Raw genomic sequence first — 25,715 nt, 5'->3', positions numbered from 1 at the left:
AGAAAGAAAGCCCTTACAATGTTTTAATGCTCGTTAAGCAATTCAACAAAGTTTGTATAATCAATTTCGGGGAAAGAGCAGTAAAGCTGGAAATCATCTTCATAGAAATGACATCAAATGTGGCAGAATTGATTTATAAGTTTCCCAAGATGAATCATATACAAAATGAATAAAATAGGGCAAGGGACAGAACCCTGGGGAACACCACAAGTTATTTTTTAGCAGAGCTTTAGGACAGCCACATTGAAACTTCTTCGAGTAAGATACGAATCAAACCAATGTAAACCTGGCCCAGAGAGACCGTAGTCATTGTGAAGATGTTCAATTGAGATATTATGACTAAAGCAGATTTCCAGTCTAAAAGCACGAGGACAGTATCCCGACCCAACTTAGCACGTTTTTGTTTGGTTTGCAGGCTTCCCAACCGTCCAGTCATAAACACGGCCATCGTGAGTGCCACTGTCTACACTGAGGACACTCCCCTGCCTCCCACCCTGGACCCCCCCATCACTTTGCAATACACCCTTCTGGAGACCAAGGAGCGGACGAAGCCGATCTGCGTGTTCTGGGACCACTCCGTCACGTCAGCTGGTCTTCATGTTTGCATTACCAGGAGCATTGGTTTTCTCTCAGGCCTGAACCTGCCGTGTGTGGTTGTGTGCTTTTCAGGAACGGGGGTGCAGGTGGTTGGTCCTCAAAAGGCTGCGAGGTGCTCAACCGCAACAGCAGCCACATCAGCTGCCAGTGTAACCACATGACCAGCTTCGCTGTGCTCATGGACATTTCCAAGAGAGAGGTCAGAAATCCTCCAGCTTCCCTCTAAACCCTGCCTCCCACTGTCGATCCGTCTTCATCTGAGTTTGTATTTGCAGCATGGAGACGTCCTCCCTCTGAAGATCGTCACCTACACCACAGTGTTGGTGTCCTTGGTCCTCCTCTTTCTCACCTTTATCCTGCTGTGCCTCCTGCGCCACCTTCACTCCAACCTCCACGCCATTCACCGGAACCTGGTGGCCACGCTCTTCTTCTCGGAGCTGGTCTTCCTGCTGGGCATCAACCAAACCGACAACATGGTTAGTGAGTCCTCTGGCCTTCGCTGCACTTTCACATTGCACTTTTGTGGGTGAACCAAACACACACTCATCTGTAGTGGCTAAATACTTATACCCGGAAGAAATCCCCACAATCACATCCTGTATTGTTCTTGATATCAGTTTATACAGAGGAGCAAAAAAGTATTCAGTCAGCTTTTAATTGTTTAAGTTCTCCCACTTAACCCTTGTGCTATCCTATGACCCCCCCTTCCATTTGGCGTGTTCTCCCTACCATGACAAAGGTGGATAAAGGTGGAAAGATTTCATGTAATCCATGGACACCAGTGAAGATCACAAATCATTGAAGAAAAAAGGTTCAGAGCACTGTGTAGTGGGTCTAGATGACCCAACTCCCAATGGTAAAGTGCCTAGGATAGAACAAAGATAAAAAGATGAGAGGCCCGTAATTTTCATCATAGGTAAACCTCAACTATGAGAGACAAAATGTGAAAAGAAAATCCAGAAAATCACATTGTCTGATTTTAAAATAATTTATTTGGCGGGAAATAAATATTTGGTGACCTACAAACAAGCTAGATTTCTGTCTCTCACAGACCTGTAACTTCTTCTGTAGAGGATCCTCTGTCCTCCACTGTTACCTGTATTAATGTCACCTGTTGGAACTGGTTATGTATAGAAAAGACATCTGTCCACAACCTCACACAGTCACACTCCAAACTCCACTGTGGAGACCAAAGAGCTGTCTAAGGACACCAGAAACCAGATTGTTGACCTGCACCAGGCTGGAAGACTGAATCTGCTACAGGTAAGCAGCTTGGAATGAAGAAATCAACTATTAGAACATGGAAGACATAGAAGACCACTGAGAACCTCCCTTCATCTGGGGCTCCCCCCAAGATCTCACCCCATGGGGTCAGAATGATCACAAGAACGGTGAGCAAAGATCCCAGAACCCCACGGTGGACCTAGTGAATGACCTGCAGAGAGCTGGGACCAAAGTAACAAAGGCTACCATCAGTAACACACTACACCACCAGGGACTCAAACCTGGCAGGGCCAGACGTGTCCCCCTGCTAAAGCAAGTACATGTGCAGGCCCGTCTACAGTCTGCTAGAGAGCATTTGGATGATCCAGAAGAGGATTGGGAGAATGTCCTATGGTCAGATGAAACCACAATAGAACTTTTTAGAACTCTACTGGCCGTGGTGCAGCGGTAGGGCGGTCGACCCATGATCATAAGATTGCAGGTTCAATTCCCGCCTTGCATGCCCATGTGTCGAAGTGTCCTTGGGCAAGACACTGAACCCCACCTTGCCTCTGGTGGGAGGTTGGCGCCAGTGTTTGGCAGCGGAGCCGCCATCAGTGTGTGAATGTGTGTGTGAATGTGTGTGTGCATGGGTGAATGGGACTGTGACTGTAAAGCGCTTTGGGCCTTCGTAAGAAGGTAGAAAGCGCTATATAAGTATACGCCATTTACCATTTACTGTTTGGAGGAGAAAAAATGCTGAGCTGCATCCAAAGAACACCAGACCTACTGTAAAGCATGGGGGTGGAAGCATCATGCTGTGGGGCTGTTTTTCAGCAGAGAGACCAGGACGACTGATCCATGTAAAGGAAAGAATGAATGGAGCCATGTATGGTCAGATTTGGAATGAAAACCTCCTTCCATCAGCACTGAAGATGAAACATGGCTGGGTCTTTCAGCAGGACAACCATCCTAAATTCATGTTGCCTGGGTAACGAGGGAGGGGCATTTCAAGGTCCTGGAGTGGCCTAACCAGTCTCCAGATCTCAACCCCATACAAAATCTCTGGAGGGAGTGTTACGGCTCGTAACCGAAAAACCCAAACGCAGGAAGGACTCGAAACCAACTGTAGTGTAGTCAAAAGATTTACTCGAAAAACTCGAGGAAACAATCATCAGAGACACTGAACAAACAGGACGCTGCGACACTGAAAACAACAAGGACAGAAACTTAAATACCAAACACATAATCAGGAACTGAAAACAGCTGTGAGAAACAGGTGAACACACAGAGGGGGGAGGAGGAGGGTGCAGCTGCCAGCTGATCCATGACATAACCCCCCTCACAAAGTCCGGCTCCCAGACGGACCCCGACGAGGCTGATCAGGGTGGCTACGGTGGAAACGGGCGATCAGAGCCGGATCCAGGACGTGACGTGCAGGTACCCACTGTCGATCAGCAGGGCCGTAACCCTCCCAGTCCACAAGATATTGGATACCCCGACCCACTCTCCTGGAGGCAAGAAGCTTCCGGATAGTGTAAACTGGACCGCCATCCACAATACGAGGTTCAGGAGGGGGCTCTTGACTGATGAGCGAACAGAGGCAGCAGTTAAGCAATTTAACAGACAAAATGAACTCCAAGACAATACACGCCCCGAAGTCCAGTCAATATGTGGAGTGTGTCTGCACAACCAGGGGAAACCTAAGATCACCTGTGGTTTCAAAGAGTCAACAACAAAAAAACTACGTAGTTCAGTGTGATTACCAGAAACAGTTACTTGAATATTTACGGTACGTGCAGACACATTATGGATGACAGACCCGTTAATAGCACGAATGAGTAAAGCAGGAGACAAATGTTCAACAGGAACCTTGAGTTCGGTTACCAACTCGTGAGAAATAAAGTCCCCATCTGAACCAGAGTCAATAAGAGTCTCCAGCTCCTTCTGGACTCCTGCATAGTTCATCAACACCTTGGTTGAGGGTCGCGAGGGTGACGAAAAAGAGGAAGTACGGCTCACCAGTTCCCTCCTTGCTGGTGAACCCTGGCGTTTCCCGGGCAGTCGCGCACCAAGTGTCCAGACTGTCCACAGTACAAGCAGAGTCCAGCTCCCATACGGCGCCGTCGCTCAGCGGGAGTCAGACGTCCAGTTCCCAGCTGCATGGGCTCGGGGGGAGGAATGAAAACCTGGTGCGGAGTACTGGAACGGGACGGTGGATCACTCACAGGAAGCAGCGGGCGGAGGCTGGAGTTGCTGCGCCGCTCACGACCCCGTTCGCGCATCCTTCGATCGATACGCACCGCTAGATCAATCAACTCCTCCAGCTCCTCCGGGATCTCCCTCGCCGCCAGCTCATCCTTGAGGTTGCCGGAGAGGCCCTGAAGAAACACGTCCACCAGCGCTTCGTCCCTCCAGCGGGTGCTGGCAGCCAGAGTCCGGAAATCCACGGCGTAGTCTGCGGCGCTGCGCGCCCCTTGCTGGAGACGAAGTAGTTCCGAAGCGGCAGCTCTGTGGGGTGTAGTAGGATCGAACACCGTGAGGAGTTGGGTGGAAAACGCTCTAAAAGAGCGGCAGAGGTCGGCTCCTCGCTCCCACTCTGCCAAGCCCCATCGTTTGGCCCGACCAGTCAAAAAGCTCAGGGCAAATGCCACCTTGCTCTGCTCGGAGGGAAACTCGTCGGGATTGAAGTCGAAGTGAAGGCGACAGGAGGTGATGAAGGCCCGGCAGTCCTCAGCTGTTCCATCGAAGGGCTCGGGACGACCCAGTCGGGTTTGACGGAGCGAAGACGGAGACGGAGGAACATGTTCCAGCCTGGAGAGGCGATCATGGAGTTGTTGCATACCGGACATGAAACCCCGCATCTCCCGTGCCAGGACAGACAGCTCCTCACCGGCGGCTGAGCTTCCAACAGCGGATGATCCAGGTAGGTCCCCAAGATGCGAACCTCCTGCTGGGTTGGTCATGGTCGCAGCGTAATGTTACGGCTCGTAACCGAAAAACCCAAACGCAGGAAGGACTCGAAACCAACTGTAGTGTAGTCAAAAGATTTACTCGAAAAACTCGAGGAAACAATCATCAGAGACACTGAACAAACAGGACGCTGCGACACTGAAAACAACAAGGACAGAAACTTAAATACCAAACACATAATCAGGAACTGAAAACAGCTGTGAGAAACAGGTGAACACACAGAGGGGGGAGGAGGAGGGTGCAGCTGCCAGCTGATCCATGACAGGGAGTTGAAATGACAGCACCAAAACATCACTTCTCTAGAGGAGATCTGCATGGAGGAATGGACCAAAATACCAGCAACAGTTTGTGAAAACCGTGTGAAGACTTATAGAAAATGGTTGACTGCTGTCATTACCAACAAAGGGTATATAACAAAGTATTGAGTTGAACTTACTCATACTGAGGTTTACCAATGGCCTCTGTCATCTTTGTACCCCTTGTTCTATCCTAGGCACTTTACCATTGGGAGTTGGGTCATCTAGACCCACTAGACAGAGCTCTGAACCTTTTTTCTTCAATGATTTGTGATCTTCACTGGTGTCCATGGATTACATGAAATCTTTCCACCTTTATCCACCTTTGTCATGGTAGAGAGAACACCTCAATGGAAGGTGGGGGGGGGGTCATATGATAGCACAAGGGTTAAGTGGGAGAACTTGGTGGCTGACTAAATACCCCCCCCCCATTGTACACATATGTGAAGGCAGCTGCTGGTCCAAAAAAAAAGCTTGTCGGGGCTTGTCGGGACACAGAATAAGTGGTTTTTAAATAGAAATGAAAAAGCATTTTGAAGCATTGATTTTTCATTTTAATTTTGAGTGATTTGATGCAGCTTCATTTAGAAAATGAAAAAGCATTTCTGGTTTTGACTTTTATTTTTAATTATGCTACAGAATCGCCTCCATATTAGTTATCTTTGCACCATGAGGTGACCTTGACTGTCCAAAAAGGCGCCATATAAATAAAATGTGTTATTATTATTATTTTGGATCCATGGCCTGGAAACTCCCCAGATCTCAATCCCATTGAGAACTTGTGGTCAATCCTCAAGAGGCGGGTGGACAAACAAAAACCCACTAACTGTGACACACTCCAAGTAGTGATTCTGAAAGAACAGACTGCCTTCAGTCAGGATTTGGTCTAGAGGTGGATTGACAGCATGCCCAGCGGAACTGCAGAGGTTCTGAAAAAGAAGGTCCAACACTTCAAAAAACTGACTCTCTGCATAAATGTCATGTGATTGCTAATAAAAGCCTTTGACACATATGAAGTGCTTTGAATTATATTTCAGTTCATCAGAGAAACCACTGAAACAAAGATCTAAAAGCAGTTTAGCAGCAAACTAATATTTGTGTCATTCTCAAAACTTTTGGCCACGACTATATGTGTGTTGCCCTGTGACAAACTGGCTACTCATCCAGGGAGTTCCCCGCCTTAGCGCGACAGTAGCTGGGATAGGCTCTAGCAACCCCATGACCCCAAATAGAGTTGAACGGGTTCTAAAGATGGATGGATGAATGGATGGATGGACATTGATCTGGGAGTTCTTTGAAAAATTAGCCTCTGGCAGGAACTTTTAGTCTTGGGAATTTCAATAAATGCAGCCCCAGGGCCCACTTTTGACATCTGTGCAACATGAAGTCAATGAATATTGTTGATACAACTGTAAATGTTTCTGCTTTACCACATTATTTTTGAAAGACAAAAAGGTTTTATCTAATCCAGAACAACTCACTCTGATCCTCACTGGATGAATGCTTGTGGTGTTCTGCTCGCTCTGACAGTTGCATTATGGGAGTTTTTTAAACATCTGATGAACACCTAATGATGGTTAATTGCTTGGACGATGCCAAGCTGACAGATATAACTTTAGAATTGCTGAAAGATAAATCAGTTTTTATTTGTGTTTGATTGTTGAGTCACTGCCAGCGTGATCTAACTTGGATGCAGAACGCTCATGCACTCATGCAGCGGGGATAGATAGATGTCTTTGAAATTAAACTGTTCTGACATTGAAGCTCACACTCCGCCATGGAGATGTGCTCACACCGCTGTCATCTGCAGAGACACGCAAACAGTGGCGACAGTGGCTCAGTTGGTTGAGCGGGTCGTCCAATGACCGAAGGGTTGGCGGTTCAATCCCTGCTCCCACCAGCCAAAAATGTTGTTGTGTCCTTGGGCAAGACACTTCACCCTCCTTGCCTCCAGTGTGGCTCCACTGGTGTGTGAACGTGCATGAATGGTCCCGGTGATGGTCAGAGGGGCCGTAGGCGCCAAATGGCAGCCACTTCTCTGTCAGTCTGCCCCAGGGCAGCTGTGGCTACAACCATAGCTACCATCACCATGTATGAATGAGGAGTGAATGAATAATGGACACAATATAAGCGCTTTGAGTGTCTTGAAAAGCGCAGATAAATCCAATCCATTATTATTATTAAACATTTTAGCAAAACACTGATGGATCTCTCCATCGCTTGCAGACACATCAACAGAATTAATCTGCTAATTGATTTGAAAGCATGAAATGGGAAGACTCAGAAATGTTGGAGAAAGTTCCCCTCATCAGCGTGTTTCCTGTTGGATCGCAAATCCTTTGTTTGGTTTCCGATTCAGGCCAAAATAACTTATTCCAGAATTATTAGGTATAGAACCTGTACAGCAAACATGCAGAGAACCTGGGGAGAACACACAGAGAACACACGGAGAACACACAGAGAACACACGGAAAACACGCAGAGATCACGCGGAGAACACACAAAGAACACGCAGAGAACACACAGAGAACCCCCGGAGAACACAAAGAGAACACATGGAGAACAGACGGAGAACAGGCAGAGAACACACAGAAAACACGCGGAGAACACACAGAGAACATGCAGAGAATACACAGAGAACATGCAGAGAATACACGGAGAACACACAGAAAACATGCAGAGAACACACGGAGAACACAGAAAACACTCAGAGAACATGCAGCGAACACACAGAGAACACATGGAAAACACAGAGAGAACACTTAGAGAACACACAGAGATCACACTGAGAACAGACGGAGAACAGGCAGAGAACACACAGAGAACACACGAAGAACACGCAGAGAACACACAGAGATCACACTGAGAACAGACGGAGAACAGGCAGAGAACACACAGAGAACACACGAAGAACACGCAGAGAACACACAGAGATCACACTGAGAACAGACGGAGAACAGGCAGAGAACACACAGAGAACACACGAACAACACGCAAGGAAAAAACAGAAAACACGCGGAGAACACACAGAGACAACTCGGAGAATACGCAGAGAATACACAGAAAACTCACAGAGAACACTTAAAGAACAAACAGAGAACACACGGACAACATGCAGAGAACAAGTGGAGAACACACAGAGAACACACGGAGAATATGCGGAGAACACGCAGAGAACACAGGGATAACACACAGAGAACATACGGAGAACACACAAAGAACACGCAGAGAACACACAGAGAACCCCCGGAGAACACAAAGAGAACACATGGAGAACAGACGGAGAACAGGCAGAGAACACACAGAAAACACGCGGAGAACACACAGAGAACATGCAGAGAATACACAGAGAACATGCAGAGAATACACGGAGAACACACAGAAAACATGCAGAGAACACACGGAGAACACAGAAAACACTCAGAGAACATGCAGCGAACACACAGAGAACACATGGAAAACACAGAGAGAACACTTAGAGAACACACAGAGATCACACTGAGAACAGACGGAGAACAGGCAGAGAACACACAGAGAACACACGAAGAACACGCAGAGAACACACAGAGATCACACTGAGAACAGACGGAGAACAGGCAGAGAACACACAGAGAACACACGAAGAACACGCAGAGAACACACAGAGATCACACTGAGAACAGACGGAGAACAGGCAGAGAACACACAGAGAACACACGAACAACACGCAAGGAAAAAACAGAAAACACGCGGAGAACACACAGAGACAACTCGGAGAATACGCAGAGAATACACAGAAAACTCACAGAGAACACTTAAAGAACAAACAGAGAACACACGGACAACATGCAGAGAACAAGTGGAGAACACACAGAGAACACACGGAGAATATGCGGAGAACACGCAGAGAACACAGGGATAACACACAGAGAACATACGGAGAACACACAAAGAACACAAGGAGAACACGCAGAGAACACAGGGATAACACACAGAGAACACATGGAGAACACTCGGAGAACACATAGAGAACACACAGAGAACACGCAGAGAACAAACAGAGAACACTCGGAGAACACATAGAGAACACACAGAGAACACGCAGAGAACACGCAGAGAACACTCGGAGAACACAGAGAACACGCAGAAAACATACAGAGAACATGCGGAGAACACAGAGAACACGCAGAAAACATACAGAGAACACGCGGAGAACATGCAGAGAACACTCAAAGAACACATAAAGAAAACACATAGAGATCACGCAGAGAACATACGGAGAACACACGGAGAAGATGCAGAGAACACGCAAAGAACACTCGGAGAACACGCAGAGTGAAAATGCCATTTTTTAACTACTTATGCACCACAGCTGCCTTGGGGCAGACTGACAGAGGCTGACAGTTGGTGCTTGTGGCCCCTCTGATCATCACCGGGATCATTCATACACCAGTGGAGCCACACTGGAGGCAGGGAGAGGGAAGTGTCTTGCCCTAGGGCACAATAACAGCTGGCTGTGGGGAGCAGGGATTGAACCGCCAACCCTTCGGTCATTGGACTACCCGCTCAACCAACTGAGCGCTGAGCCAAACCGCTGACCCTTCAATTATTGGCTGACCTGTTCAATTGCCTGATCCTCTGTAATGAGTGCTTCTTGCACACAACCTGCCTGTCAGAAATAAGGAAATTAGACAATCAGAGCATGGTTTGCGTGTTACCGGCACTACTGAGTGACTGCGTGTGGCATTCCCAGTTAGTAAGGGGCCAGTACCCGCACCTCACTGACGTCTGGAACCTGGTGTAAGAGCACCGTACGACTGCATAAGCAGTACGATATTAGTGTGTACATTTGTCTTTCAAACACTTGACGATACACTTACCACTCACGACAGTGGTAGGATCCTTTTTTATGACGTGCCTTGAGGCGGCTGCACAAGCCTCAAGGGAACTGTTCCCCTTAAAAGGTGGGACCTGTATATGACCCTCCATGGGTTTGGACAAGCCCAAACTAAGGCTAAGGGCGGTGTGAACGTCAGGATTTAGACTGAGACATCCGGAGACCAACATCAGTGTCAGCCTCCCCCAGATGCTGGAACAGTATCAGTCAAGTTCATTGAAGTTGTTCATATCTCCCTCTTGGCTTCACCAACACTTTGGTCTTTATTTACGATTGTCTCCTACTCATAACTCACAGAACGTCGACCGCAAGTCTTTTGAATGAGATGAACCCAAAAATTATCGTCATGGAGAACCTTTTCTTCCTACGGAGAGACATGGCTTAAGGGTTTTTTATCATTACAGCAGATATGAAGACTCGGATCAAACAAGCAGAAAAATTCTCCCTTTTGGTTCAGTTGGCTTTGACACTGACTGGAAGGAAGCATCTGGAAATGTTCTACAGCTGCCCCCTTAACCCTTGTGCTATCCTAGGCACTTTACCATTGGGAGTTGGGTCATCTAGACCAGAGGTGGGCACTGAGGGCCGCATTCCTGCATGTTTTCCAGCATACCCTGCTCTGGCATGTTCTGATTGGCTGGACACACCTGAACCAGGTAATCAGCCATGAGTATGGCAAGGATGTCTGGAAATCATGCAGACACACCGGCCCTCGAGGCCTGGAATTGCCCACCCCTGATCTAGACCCACTAGACAGTGCTCTGAACCTTTTTTCTTCAATGATTTGTGATCTTCACTGGTGTCCATGGATTACATGAAATCTTTCCACCTTTATCCACCTTTTTCATGGTAGGGAGAACACCTCAATGGAAGGGGGGGGGTCATCTAAGATAGCTCAAGGGTTAAGGATGGAGTAACCCAAAAAAGACCTGACCGGGAAGTGACTTCTCACTACAACCTGTTTGCATTGACCAACTTTTATAGTGATTCAGCATTTTTTTAGATGTGGCCGTTTTATTCTCACTCATAAATCAAATCACTTCCTTTTTTTGTTCACTTCCAGTCGCAGATTTGCTGAAAAAAGAGATAAGTTGTGTTAGTCTAGGGTTAGTCTAGGTAGGGGAATGACCACAATCGGACCATGATCAAAAGACAAAGATTTTATTTTAGAGCAATTTCTAGTATTTTTAGGTAAACAAATAGAATAAATAAAAACTTTTATTACTGCTATCCTGATGCTATGTAGACTTATTCCTCTGAAGAAAACTATATATATTCAGATTTTGGATAGTGTCTTTTTTGAATGTGAATAAATGCATGCTTGTTTGCGTGCAGGTGTAGGTTTAAACCTGAGTTCAGGCGTGTTCGTCAGACAGGTGGAATGCTGTTCGTGTCAGCGCCCACGGCCGCATGCAGAGCAATTTATAATCCTGTCAACGTCTGTTGCTCTATCAGAGGCTCTGATCTACGCTGTCATGCAGAGAATTACTAGATCCTAGTCTGTTTGAAGCCCGAGGATGATAAGGATGATGCGTCACGATTTTCCTCACGAGATAAATAACCCCAAAAAAGAATATATACATACACACATACATACATACATACATATATATATATATATATATATATATATATATATATATATATATATATATATATATATATATATATATATATATATATATATTTTACTATATATATTTACTATATATATTTACTATATATACAGTCAGGACCATAAATATTTGGAAAGTAACGCATTATTTCTAATATAGTTTCTGTACATTACCACAGTGAATTTGAAATAAAACAACTCAGATGCCATTGAAGTGCAGACTTTCAGCTTTTATTCCATGGGTTGAACAAAAAGATTACATAAAAATTTGAAAAACTAAAGCATTTTTTAAACAAAATCCCTTCAATTCATGGGCTGATAAGTAATTGGACAATTGACTTCCATGCTATTGCATGGGCAGGTGTGGTCAGTTCCCTTGTTATGTCATTATGGCCGGCTTTACACTGCAGGTCTTGATGCCCATATCCGATTTTCTGACTATATCCGATTTGTTTGACGACCCGCTTACATCATGTTTTAAAAGTGACCCGTATCTGATTTTTGCATTTACACTATACAATGCTGAAACTGTCAAACGTAGACGTTCTGAGGACTACGTAGCAGCATTTCCGCCTTCCACGGACATCCTTTGGACTTTTGTGACTGCGGTTGTCATGGAGGCAAGGCGGCGACGGAAGGAGGCGTTGCCTTGGGCGCTCCAGACGGGATGCACGGGGGAGGAAAAGAAGGAGGGCTGGTCGGCCGTCTTATGTGCTCTCTCTGAGTTTTGAATGAGGAAGTGATTGCAGACGTTGTGCTGTACTAACAGTTTGATCCAAGTGTTGAACCTTTCCTGAGCAATGACACACGGGAGATTTCCTCGGGGTTCTCTTTTCCGTTCTGAACCCTCAGCCTCCAGTGGGCTAAGAAAGACTCCAAAACTTTTGGGCGAGACACCTTATTTTTAATTTACGGTTCTCCGACAGTCCCCCGCTCCGCGCTCACACCCGCTCTCCTCTCCTTAAGTTACACGCACACACACGCAAGCACGCGCACACACACACACACACACACACTGTCCCCATCATACACGCCCCCCCAAAAAATAAACAGCTTCTAGCTTGTTCCATAGCAACGGTGTCCCGCTTGATTAGTTACCGTTTGCGTCCCGACCGGGACCGGACATAACATCGGTTTCCAACTACGGTCTGAAGCCTGAGGCTGAAAGGTAACACGCTGACAGCAAAATCAGCGCACAAAAAGCACCTTAACAAGTCATGTGATCTCAGTTGGTGGTATCCTGAATTGACATCACTGACGTACCACTCGCATTTACTGGGAAATATCCGATTTGTCTGCTTACATGGCACACGCAAATGCACGTATCCGATTTATTTCCGATTTATTTCCACATATGAGAGAGGCCTGTATCCGATCTTAGAAAAACGGAATCCATGCGCTTTTGTCCTGCTTACACGTTCACCGGTCATATCCGATCTGTGCCACATGAGAGGAAAAAATCGGAATTGGGTCACTTGAACAATGCAGTGTAAAGGCAGCCTATGAGTGAAGCAGATAAAAGGCCTGGAGTTGATTAGAGGACTCGTGCTGCATTTGGAAGATTTAGCTGTGAACAGACAACATGCGGTCAAAGGAGCCATCATTAATCTTAGAAAACAGAAAAAAAACATGAAACCAGAAATTGCTACAGTATTAGGAGTGGCAACATCAACAGTGTGGTACATCCTAAGAAAGTAAGAAAGCTCTGCAACGCAAAAAGACCTGGACGTCCACGGAAGACAACAGTGGCGGATGATGGCAGAATCATTTCATGGTGAAGAGGAACCCGTTCACAACAGCCAACCAAGTGAACAACACTCTCCAGGAGGGAGGCGGATCAATATCCAAGTCTACCATCAAAAGAAGACGGCATGAAAGTAGATCCAGAGGGAACACTGCAAGATGCAAGCCACTCATTAGCCTCAAGAATAGGAAGGCTAGATTGGACTTTGCTGAAAAGCATCAAAAAAGTTCTGGAAAAAACATTCTTTGGACAGATGAAACCAAAATCAACCTCTACCAGAATGATGGCTAGAGAAAAGTATGGAGAAGGCGTGGAGAAGCTCCTGATCCAAAGAACACTACATCATCAGTAAAACACGGTGGAGGCAGTGTGATGGTCTGGGCGTGCATGGCTGCTAGTGGCACTGGGACACTAGTGTTTATTGATGACGTGACACAGGACAGAAGCAGCCCAATGAATTCTGAGGTGTTCAGAGACAGACTGTCCGCGCAGATCCAGGTGAATGCAGCCCTGTCTGCGCAGATCCAGGTGAATGCAGCCCTGTCTGCGCAGATCCAGGTGAATGCAGCCAAACTGATTGGACGGCGTTTCATAATACAGATGGACAACGACCCAAAACATACAGCCAAAGCAACTCAGGAGTTTATTAAAGCAAAAAGTGGAATATTCTAGAATGGCCAAGTCAGTCACCTGATCTTAACCCAATTGAGCAGCATTTCACTTGTTGAAGGCTAAACTTCAGACAGAAAGGCCCAGAAAAAAACAGCAACTGTTTGCCGCTGCAGTAAAGGCCTGGCAGAGCATTCAGAAGGAGAAAACCAGCATCTGGTGATGTCCATGAGTTCAAGACTACAGGCTGTCATTGACAACAAAGGCTTTTCAACCAAATATTAGGAATGACCATTTGGTTTGCAGTTATTTCATTTGTCGGTAACGCTTTCTTTTACAGTCCAGTACTTACAGTGTACGTAAGTGGTATTTACATGGTACTTATTGTGTAACTACTGGGTACTTTCAGGGTATTCACATGGTACCTTTTATGGAATTACCTGGGTACTTACATGGTACTTTTTGGTGTCTACTCTGTACTTACATAGTACTTATTGTGTATTTATGTGGTACTATTTGGTTCATACTTATGTGGTTCATACTGGGTATTATTAATATACTTACTGGGTATTTACATTTTTGTGAAACGGTGTTTTTTGTGGTACTTACTCCATGTAAGAACAAGGTTAGTACAAATAAAGTACCTTGACCTTTAGGTCTGCACTCGCTGTATGTTTCATGGTATTTACCATGAATTTACCACAGAAACTACCCCTTAAGGACAATGAAACTGGACTGTAAAAGAAAGTCACCCCTATTTCCACTCTATTGGTACTTTCAGTAGTAAATGCTGGGTAAGTAAGTAACAAGTTTATTTCAAATCAAATCATTTACCTGAAAAAAAAATATAAGTCAATACATGACTTGGAAAATAGGATTTGAAAGGGGAATGGAAGAAGCGAATGCTTATAAAAATCCAAACCCCCACTCAACAACACTCATAACAACAAAACAACAAAATTAAACATTTGACATAACACTAACATACGAGAAACACCTGACGACGACAGACAGACACACCCAAAAAATCCGACCAAACACCAAACCCCCTATAAAAAAGAGGGAGGAAACAAGATGCCTCAGCTGAAAAAGAAACAAGAACAAAATAAAACAAAACAACAACTTTGGTAATGATCCTTCCATAGTCCGAGAATACACATACTCCTCAGTGATTCATTGCATCTTGGTACACATTCTTTATATATTTTTAAACATACCTTTAAAATGAACAAGATTTTTACAAGTTTTCATGTTGTCCGATAAATTGTTCCAGAGTGTGACACCCTTTACTGAGATACACATCGATTTTAATGTTGTCCTTATTTTAGGTTGACAGAATTTGTTGATTCCTCTCAATTTATATTTATTAACAGCATCTCTGTTTTGAAACAAAGATTGAATGTTAGTTGGCAGAGAATTTATTGATGCTTTATACATGATTTGGGCCGTTTTAAAATCTACCGAGTCCTGTAATTTTAAATTAAATGTATCAAGAAAAAGTGGATTGGCGTGCTCATTATATTTAACTTTGTGAACTAATCTGATGGCTCGCTTTTGGAGTGTAACTAAAGGATGCAAATTAGTTTTGTAGCAATTTCCCCACACTTCAATACATTAATTTAAATATGCCATTATGAAGGAATGATACAAAATAAATATAGCGGATTGATTAAGCATCAAGCTACACTTTTTCATCAAACCAACACATTTAGCCACTTTTAAACATAAATGATGTATATGGGATTTCCAACAAAACTTATCATCAATAATTACACCCAAAAACACATGTTTTTGCACTCTCTCAATTGGTATATCATTAATAATAATTTCCACTGGCACCTCCTTACTCTCCCTCCTAAAGAGCATACATTTAGTCTTTTTTAGATTCAAAGATAATTTGTTCTTACTAAACCAATGATTTAACTTATAAAATTCCTGAGTTATGTCACTAAGAAGTTGACCTTGAGGTACACCACATATGATATTCCTATTTCTAGATTTAGTATTACAAATCTGTACAAACTGCTGTCTATCTTCCAGGTAGCTCTTTAACCAGTTTTGTGTTACTCCTCTGACTCCATACTTTACCAATTTCTTCAGTAAAATATGATGGTCAATCGTATCGAAAGCTTTCTGTAGATCAATGAAAATTCCAATGCTGAATTTATTTTTTTCAATACAGTTGGTTATCTCTTCCACAAGTTCGATTAAGGCAAATGATGTAGATCTTCCTTGTCGGAAGCCATATTGACTGTTGAATAGCAGATTGTTTTTCTCGATAAAGTTAATTAATCTGAGATTAAATAATTTCTCTAAAATCTTTGAAAGCTGAGGCAATAAAGAAATTGGACGGTAATTTGTAAAACTTTGCTTATCCCCTGTTTTAAATAAAGGAATTACTTTGGCCGTTTTCATTTTAGTGGGAAACTGTCCACATTTAAATAACAAATTAAAGTTATGTGTAAGTGGTTTGTGCTTCAGCAACATTCTGAATTGTTTTCATATCAACACCATCCGCATCCTGAGATTTTTTATTACTACATGTCCTAATAGTGTCCAATACCTCCTTCTCATTAGTAGGCATGAGAAACATTGTATTTGAATTTGTATTTGAACTATATTACACTAGAACATGTGGGGTCGTACTTTTTGTCCGTGGAAATTCCTTCAGCAGAGTTTGGTAACAGTGCAGGACTTCTTCAGGGTTTGTAACCGCAAGAAAAATCACAATACAAGCTCAAATGAACATAAAAGGAATAAGAACTTTGATGAAATACAAAGTATATTTTAGTTATTTAATCATTTCTGTCATGAGTTTGATAAATCTCTGTGAATTCTTTATTGTTTTGACTGCAATGCTTGAAATCAATCAATTATCCCAATTTATAAACATAATAGATTATTCACAACTTCACTTTTTTTGATGTAGTACAAAGTATATTTTAGTTACATTAAACAAAGACAACAACAAAAAAAAATAGAAATTGCCATAAAAATATAGAATTTGCTTAGACAAAGAATTACAAAACTAATGTTTTAATAGGTAATTGCTGTGTGTATTTTTTCTTTATAAATATTATTTGCACCTACAATTAGCATTAGCATAAAACACATGGCAGAGTAAAAAGAAAAGGGAAAAAAACCCAGAGTCTCTTTAGTGGGTAAAACTATGTAGTTGTTGAAACTGTGTCAAAGCTCAGACATTTCCTGCTTCTTCCAGTTTGTGTGCACCGTCATTGCCATCCTCCTCCATTACTTCTACATGTGCTCCTTTGCCTGGATGTTTGTGGAAGGCCTGCACATCTACCGCATGCTGACAGAGCAGCGCAACATCAACCACGGACACATGAGGTTCTACTACGCCATGGGCTGGGGCATACCGGCTATCATCACTGGTGAGAAACGTTCAAACAATCACTGTGGTGGGCTCTGTCCAAATTTTCCCTTTTATTCAACTTCCTCTCTTCTCCACCTGGATTTCATTCTGCTTTTTTGGGTAATCGAAGCTAAACTAGGTGGTAATATGGTGATATGGGCTGTTGTGTTTGATTCCTTAAATAGAAGAGGCTGCATGCATTAAGGGAGATCTGTCAGCTTCCCTTTGGGTCTACTGTTACTATTTCTTTGACCCTAAAAGTTTATTTTCTAGTCAATTTAGAGGAAAAAAGACGATTGGAGTTCCAATGTGATCATGACACACAGGGCAGAAATAAAATAAAACTGAAACTAAATAAGAAAAGGGAAAAAATCCATGAAGTATTGTCTGGATGTGTGTGTTTAGGTTTGGCAGTGGGTCTGGATCCACAAGGTTACGGAAACCCGGATTTCTGCTGGCTGTCTGTGCACGACACGCTCATCTGGAGCTTCGCAGGTCCCATCTTTGTGGTTGTCCTGGTATGTGCTTCTTTGAAACCATTCATTTCACATTTATAGGCAGTTCAGTTCTATGTTTTGTTGTTGCAAAATGTAAAAAATAACAGATATTTTCTCTTGTTAGACTTTATTTCACCACAATATTTACCTGCATCCAAAAAACGATGAACTGTTGAAAGCAGCCGCGATTAATGACTTAAAAAGAAAAAGCAGCATCCCCCCCATTCGTTCAGCTCAGGAGGCCGTGTCACAGTGCCACTATGCACAATCTGTGCATTGTCTACGTATGATATTTCTGTCTTCCATGAGACATACGTGGTATACATAATTTATAAGGGTTTCTTGTGTTTGTTTTAGGGGTCTGTACGTGAATTTGGTTTTATGTTGTTCAAAATATTTGGTCGGTTGCAGTTCATGCGTAAATCTCTTTCAGCGTCCAGTGACGTGTGGAAGGCGGGTTTGTAGCTACATGAAATTTTAACAGACTTGTTATAGAGGAACCACATTTAAACCACAGAACAAGTACAAATATACCATGCGTAAACTAGCTCTTTATTGAAATTCTTCACAAGAACAGCAGGAATCACGTCGCATCAGCACAATGGTCAGTGCCCGCTGCGGGCTCTTGCAATGTTTTAATTAAACAGTCAGATTCCCTGATGCGCACCAGTTCTAGGTTTAATGCAATCCATGCGTCAATTATGTAATTTTAATGTGACATGTGTCCCACGATGTAAAAGTTATACATGTATACATACATGCGGGAAGAGTCTGTTCAACATGCCTAAACAAACGTGGAACAGTCATGGAAAGCCACAAATTGGCAAATGTATCGTGCAAAATTCATGCACCATTGTGTGTGATGCATATAATAATTGTGTATGAACTACGTAAACTATGCATGAACTGCGTGACTCAAAATTCTAAATTCAAAACTGACTTCACGTACCGACCTGTAAGCTGAAACCTTCGACAGGCATCTGCGCACATCAACGAAAGACGAGCACAAGAATCACTTATGAATTACATTTATCATGCATGAGTCAAGGAAGACTGAAACTTTGTACGTGGAGAAAGTGCAGATTGTACGTAGCGGCTGTGTGACACAGCTTTGATTTAGAACTTGTGCGGATCAGAGGAATCCGACCCTTTCTACTGATGCACCATTCTTGCGCTGACCATGGTGCTGATCTGCTCAGTGCTCTGAATGTCAGATAAAGAAATTCAATGAATCGCCGGTTTACGTCTTCTTCCATGGTTTATTCATGATTCATCTGTCAAAATTTCACGTAAAGAACCATAACCTTTCTCACTTTTTTCCAAGTAAATTCAATTATGACCAGTTTTCATCTGTGGACAATGCTTAAATTGAATGTAGCAGCAGTGTGACACGGCCTTTAAACAGGGTTCCTCTTTAGCCTAACGAGTTAGTATTTTTTCCACGGTTTCTACAGATAAAACAATCTTCACTCTAAAAATGAAGAAAATAAAAAATGATACGCTTTTCACTCTGATTTTATAGATCAACATCGTGATCTTCATCCTGGCAGCGAAAGCTTCCTGTGGTCGGCGGCAGAAAGCTGCAGAGAAATCAGGAGCCGTGTAAGCTTCTCGGTAACCGTTCACAACTCAGCCAAACTGCTTCTGCTAATGAAACACACTTTTGTTGTAGACCTGCACTGCGGATGGCCTTCCTTCTCCTGCTGCTCATCAGCGCCACCTGGCTGCTGGGCCTCATGGCGGTCAACAACAACGTCATGATTTTCCATTACCTGTTTGCTGTCTTCAGCTGCTTGCAGGTAAACATGCTGATCTGTGACTCCCATCGGCTTTTCTTTCTTTTCACTTGATTCGTTTTTTTCACGCCTTCTATTTTGATTTCTGGCTACAGGGAGTCTTCATCTTTTTCTCTCACATCATCTTCAACATGGAAGTGAGAAAGAACATCAAGAACGTTCTGACCGGAAAAAAGAGCATCCAAGACCAGTCCAGCACCACGAGGGGGTCCCTGCTCACTGTGAGCAAACGTGCACGCTCGCTTCTAATGCTACGTGCACACCATCCTCTGCAACTGGCGTTCAGGCCAATACTACCAATGAGAAGTCTATAGAAATGCCCGAATATGTGCTTTTTAGGCTTCATGTTCAACCGTCACTATGCAAGTCTTTAAATCCACTTTTGGGCTCTACGTACAAAACATGCAGCCATCTTGAAATTTGACCAATCAGGGACTCAGATGTAGCTGTGACGTTTAGATTGGCGTCCCATTTAATTCTTGAAAGTGCCAGCCGTTTTAAAATTGATCATGGAGGAGGAATGAATAATTATTGATAATTATTATACAACGCCAAGTCCTTCATATATCGGAATAGAGCTGTGAGAGAAAAAAACTGGAGCGAGATTTGTTGTTTTTGCACCGCAGCCTTTTCCAACTGTGAGAACGAGTGCTAATATTGTGTAGCAACGGTCCAGTGTACACGCTGTGTGAACAGCGTATGCTACAAGCATGTGCAAGAACCCATGTAACACATGTTCAATGTGTATGTAGCATAAAAAGAACATTTCTTACAAAGAGTTGAGAATCTAAACCTCTTTCTGTTTCTTCTAGCGGTCTCTCAACTGCAATAACACCTTCCCAGAGGACGGTCTGCTGTACCGCTCAGCCATCGGCGAGTCCAACGTCTCTCTGGACAGCACGCTCAGGTCAGCCAAGAGCCGCAGCAGCTACCTGGCTTACACGTTCAGGTACAGCACGCTCACTGACCGCATGGCTGCTTCCACGCTAATATACTGTGTACGTGTGCGTCTTTTTGTCTTTCTTGGCACATTTACTGATGCAACAGAATGTCTGCCACATACTAACACAGCAGGGGGTATTCCAGGAAGCATGTTTAAACTAGCCTGACTTTAACCCTGAACTCTGGCTGAAATCCGCCTGAACTTGCTTACTCTGGGTATGTCGGTTCCAACAGACCGGATATGAGTTAGCGTAATTACGCTCCACTTGGTAACCCTGGGTTAATGCACGTGCACAGCAAGTACATAAAGACATTCTCAATGGATCGCCGATTTCTGGAGTCACCATGGAAACGCGTAGTGGAAAAAAAAAAAGCGCTACGCTTCAGTGAGGCGGAGTCGGATATTTAAATCACGGCATATGAAGATTAAACGTCCATCAAGAAAGTAATACTGCTTCATCAGCTAGAAAGATATATATATATATATATATATATATATATATATATATATATATATATATATATATATATATATATATATATATATATATAACTTATCCAGTTTTGCCAACTTAAATGAATTACTTCTATTGGTAACAAGCAATTGAGTTAAATTTATTCAACCTACTTTATTACGTCTATAAAACTCAATAGTTGATACAACTCAAATTTACATATTTATCTAACTAAATGTCATATTACTCCAATTTAATTGATATTTTTTCCATCTTAATTTATTATAATTCTTGAACTCTCATATGTCTAAGTTTGAGCCGGCAGATATACTCATTTGTATAACAATAAAAAGAACGAAACAATATGCACAACGTGCAAAAAGCCATGCAGAAATTTCCGTCATTGTCACTACAATGTCAAATGGTAGGGGTGCTGTTTAAACTCATCATCTTCTCCTTCCCTCTCACTCATGGTGCAGAGAGTTAAGCAAAGTGGGACGAAATAACTCGGCAAAACACAGTAAAACAGCTAAACAACTCAACACATTTGGTCAAAAAGCCACACTTGAACCCAAATCCGTCCAGACAGGCAAAGGGAATGATATCCCACAATCCTTTGCGGTGCCAATCTAACAGCAGCACCAAAGTTACACCTACTTAATTGAATTAATTTGAATGAAAGTAAAAATAAATGTCTGAAAACTACGTGTTTTTTTTAAGCTGACTTAACAAAAAATGATTTATCTTAACTGAAGCAAATAATTAAGTTTGAACAAAGTATAAAGTTTATTTTTCCAACATCCATATGTGGTCTTATCACCCTCTCATGGTGGAAAAAGTATTATCTGAGCTTCTTCATCCACTAAATCATCTTCAAATGGACACGCCATGCTGCTTCACCTCTCTGTAAACAAACTAACCTTCAACTAAACCTGCCCCAGACCAGGTTATGTTCAGAGCATGAGTTGCTATGGCAACTTGACATACCCTGAAACATACCTCCATTTCTGGAACTGAAAGCTGAGGTTATCCACTTCCTTAGCCTCAAACTTACCGTGGGAGCTAGCTTAACCTGCTTTCTGGAATACCCCCCTGGATGGATCTACACAGCACAGCTCTGTCTGAGCCTCTTCTCATTTCTGATTCTGAGTGTGAATGGCTGCTGAAACCTGTCACGCATGGCTCACAGCTTGGGTGCAAAAACAAACAGCAGTTTGGTTTTTTGTTGTGTGACTTGCATATGTTGTTGACACTGTTAAAGTAGCATGATTGTGTGCTTTGTTGTTCTAAGAGCTGGAACAAAAAGACTGAGGGTTTCAAAGTCCAGACCACAAAAACAATGTATTTCAAAAATATGTATTTCATTTCAGTGTAAACTCCAGAAATGTAGCAAGTTGTTAGCATAAAAAAGGCTACAAAACAAGAGCTAACTGGTTGGTTTTTTCAGTTGTGACTTAATTTATGTACAAACAAGTAGTAGTATTAACTATTCAAACAAATCTGAATACAACATTTAGTTTTACGTTTAACATGTCTGTTGTGAATACGACACTTTCTTGTCTTAAAAACAAAATTTCTCCTGTTTACTACCTATCCAAAATACGTCACGGGGTCACAGGAATACATATAGAGTTACGAAGCGTAGACTGTTCAATTTAAGGTTTATTTAGTAAACGAAAATAAAATAAATGGAACTTTTTAGAATGTTGTTGATCCCATAACGGGGAAATGCTCCTATTAGCTGTTAACTCTGTTGGAAATGGAATAAAACAGATAAGAATCCAGCGATCTCTGGCTGCATTTAGTCAGTTTCAGGCGTCAACAGCTGATGGGGTAAACAAAGCACCAAAAGATGGTTTCAGACCCAGAAGAGCTTGAGAACAAAAAGCAGTAGCAGACATGCCACTCTACTCATTAGGTGTAAAACAAATGTGGATAATAAAAATATATAGAAGCAAAAACAGCTAAGCTACCGTATTTTCACGACCATAGGGCACACCGAGTTATGGGATGCAGTCTATGTTATGGGTGATTTTTCAGTATTTGACACATACAAAAGGCGCACCGGGTTTTAAGGGGCGGGCAAGTTAACACATACCGGTAAAACATGCATGCTGGACCGTTGCAGCACATGGAGGCGTGAAAAGACAGCTCCCACTAACCAACTCCAAAATAAGAATAAACTCCGCCAAAAACTCGAGGAGCACGATAGTACAAGGAGTAGAAAGCAAGAATATGAGCGGGGGCCTTTCAAAAAAGAAGAACCCAACCACACAAAGCAAAGAAGACAAGGACAACGAGAGGGGAGACATGCTAGCATCAGAAGCTGACATGGCTAACTTTCAGAGCAGCCTAAATAGCATCAACAAACAAATCCAGAGTTTGCATAGCGAAATGAAGGCTGACTTGAAAACATTCAAAGATGACATCACGGCTGTACTGAGTGACAAATTATCCGAATTCAGGGAGGACATCAATCAGAAATTTTCCAACATATCAACAGAGATGAACAAACTACAAGAAAAGATAAACGCAGCTGCGGCGCGGACGGAGGAGATGGAAACGTGGAAACGTGGAGCCGTGAAGCGAATAGTGTGCTGTGTGATTTAATGAAAGATCAGAAAAAGATGAAGGAAAAGTTGGATGACTTGGAATCGAGATCAAGACGGAATAACCTGCACATCTACGGTGTCAAAGAGGAGGCGGAGGCGACAGAAAACTCATGGCTGCTTTTATTGACAGATGGCTCAAAGAGGAGTTTTCACTAAACATGGATCTCCAGATTCAGAGAGCCCATCAAGCGTTAGCTCCAAAGCCAAAGGCAAGTCATCCTCCACGGTCTATTGTAATATGCTTTCAACAATTCACCGTAAAAGACTTGATACTTAAAAAAGCGTGGGACAAAAAGATCGTCATGTACGGAGAGAAAAGGGTCTTTTTAGATCATGACTACGCAGAGAGCGTTCTGCAACAATGCAAAGCATACAGAAACATCAAAAAGGTGTTAAAGAGAGAAGGAATCCGCTTCCAAACTCCCTTCAATAAAATGCGCGTGCACTGGCCGGGCGGAGTTGTAACATACGCGGATGCCGATGACGCGACCAACGATCTGAGGAAGAGAGGATACGAGGTGGAAGACCCGGTGGGACTCACCAAGGAGTTTGCTCCGGCGGAGAAACTACTGTCAACTGGAGTCGCTACGTGGAAACCGAGCAGGAAAGAGAGACCAGGACAAGCAGCCAGACGAGCACGCACACAGCTCCAGGGATTTGAGCACAAGAAGAACACAAACGGAGGATAAGTAAAAAACAAAAAAAAAAACAAATTACTGACAGTGAACACGGTTCAGTTTACATGTAAAAGGGAGGTTAAAGATAAAGAAGGGGGATTTATTATAATTAAAGGAGTAATTGACCAGGCAACAATAACCCTGGTAAATGTCTATGCTCCACCAGAAAGTACTAAAGAGTTTTTCAAACTTTTGTTTGACACTATTGCAATTGAAGCTGAAGGTATATGCATCTGTGGAGGGGATTCAAATGTGATCATGGACTATAACCTAGACACAACCAGTAAGAATAGAAATAAGAAACCAACCTCAAAATTTGTAAAAAAAAATAATATGTGGAAATCAATGGGATTTATTGATGTGTGGAGAGATCTCCATCCTCTACAAAAAGATTACAGCCACTACTCTGAAACTCATTCAGTCTACTCCAGGATTGATTATGTCTTCATGCAGAAAGAGCACATGAGCACAATAATGGGCTGTTACATTGGAGTAGCTGATGTATCAGACCACAATGCCATTTATTTAAAAATTAGACTTAAGGGCAGGCTAAGAAATACTCTATGGAGACTCAACGCAGGAATTTTAAACAATAAAACAGTGATCAAACAAAATGGATATACAAAATTATCTTGAATTAGACAATAATGGGGAATCAAATCCAGCTATTATATGGGATGCATTAAAAGCAATGATACGAGGGAGATTTATTGCAATTGGAAGTCAGATGAAAAAAGAAAGAGTAAAACAATATGAGACACTTACCTCAGACCTGAGAGAAATGGAACAAGCTTTCAAAGACAACGCAAACCAAACAACAAGACAGCTAATCAGTGAAACAAAAAAGAAGATTAATGATATACTCCAATACGAGACCGAAACAAGAATAAGATACTTACAACAAAACTATTACAAAACTCAGGCCCCAAAGCCACAAGGCTGTTAGCTCGACGAATACGAGAAAGACAAGTAGAACTAAACATTAATAAAATACAAGACCTAAAAACAGATCAACTAAAATATAATCCAGAAGAAATTGAGAATATATTTAGGGACTATTATGAGGACTTATACACTGAGCCAATGACTGCAAAACAAGAGGAGATGCAAACCTTACTAGACTCATTAGACCTACAGTACCTTCAATAGGAACGAAACAAAAGGATCTCATGACAGTAGAAATTTCCACGGAAGAAAGGAAAAAAGCAATTGGCAAGCTGAAATCAAACAAGGCGCTTAGGAGTGATGGCTTTCCATCAGAATTGTATAAAGAATTCGAAGAAATAATTATCCCACTGCTTCACTCCACTTTCAATTGGATTTTATCAAGTGGATAAACTCCACCCTCCTGGAAAGAGGCAGTCATTACAGTACTTCCTAAGCCATTAAAGGACAAGGAATATTGTCAAAACTACAGACCAGTTTCTATCTTAAATGTTGGCTATAA

General features: G+C 42.8%; 1 protein-coding gene across 6 annotated transcripts in view; it reads left to right on the top strand.

Annotated features, from left to right (window-relative positions):
• The window catches only part of celsr1 (cadherin EGF LAG seven-pass G-type receptor 1), a 154,310-nt gene that overhangs the window by 110,318 nt on the left and 18,277 nt on the right, over positions 1-25,715 (top strand). For 5 of the 6 annotated variants that reach the window (XM_023952120.1, XM_023952117.1, XM_023952122.1 and 2 more), the window contains 9 exons: positions 416-583; positions 670-796; positions 873-1,073; positions 17,134-17,308; positions 17,695-17,807; positions 19,309-19,388; positions 19,459-19,585; positions 19,678-19,803; positions 20,395-20,531. In XM_023952120.1, the coding sequence (XP_023807888.1) occupies positions 416-583; positions 670-796; positions 873-1,073; positions 17,134-17,308; positions 17,695-17,807; positions 19,309-19,388; positions 19,459-19,585; positions 19,678-19,803; positions 20,395-20,531 (1,254 nt within the window). The remainder of the gene's footprint in view (positions 1-415; positions 584-669; positions 797-872; positions 1,074-17,133; positions 17,309-17,694; positions 17,808-19,308; positions 19,389-19,458; positions 19,586-19,677; positions 19,804-20,394; positions 20,532-25,715) is intronic. The other variant, XM_023952121.1, reaches the window with a different exon arrangement.

The sequence above is a fragment of the Oryzias latipes genome, chromosome 23 (genome assembly GCF_002234675.1).
Source record: "Oryzias latipes chromosome 23, ASM223467v1".
Taxonomy (NCBI): Eukaryota; Metazoa; Chordata; class Actinopteri; order Beloniformes; family Adrianichthyidae; genus Oryzias; species Oryzias latipes.
Note: the sequence above shows the minus strand (reverse complement) of the source record. Positions and strands in the feature narration are given on the sequence as shown.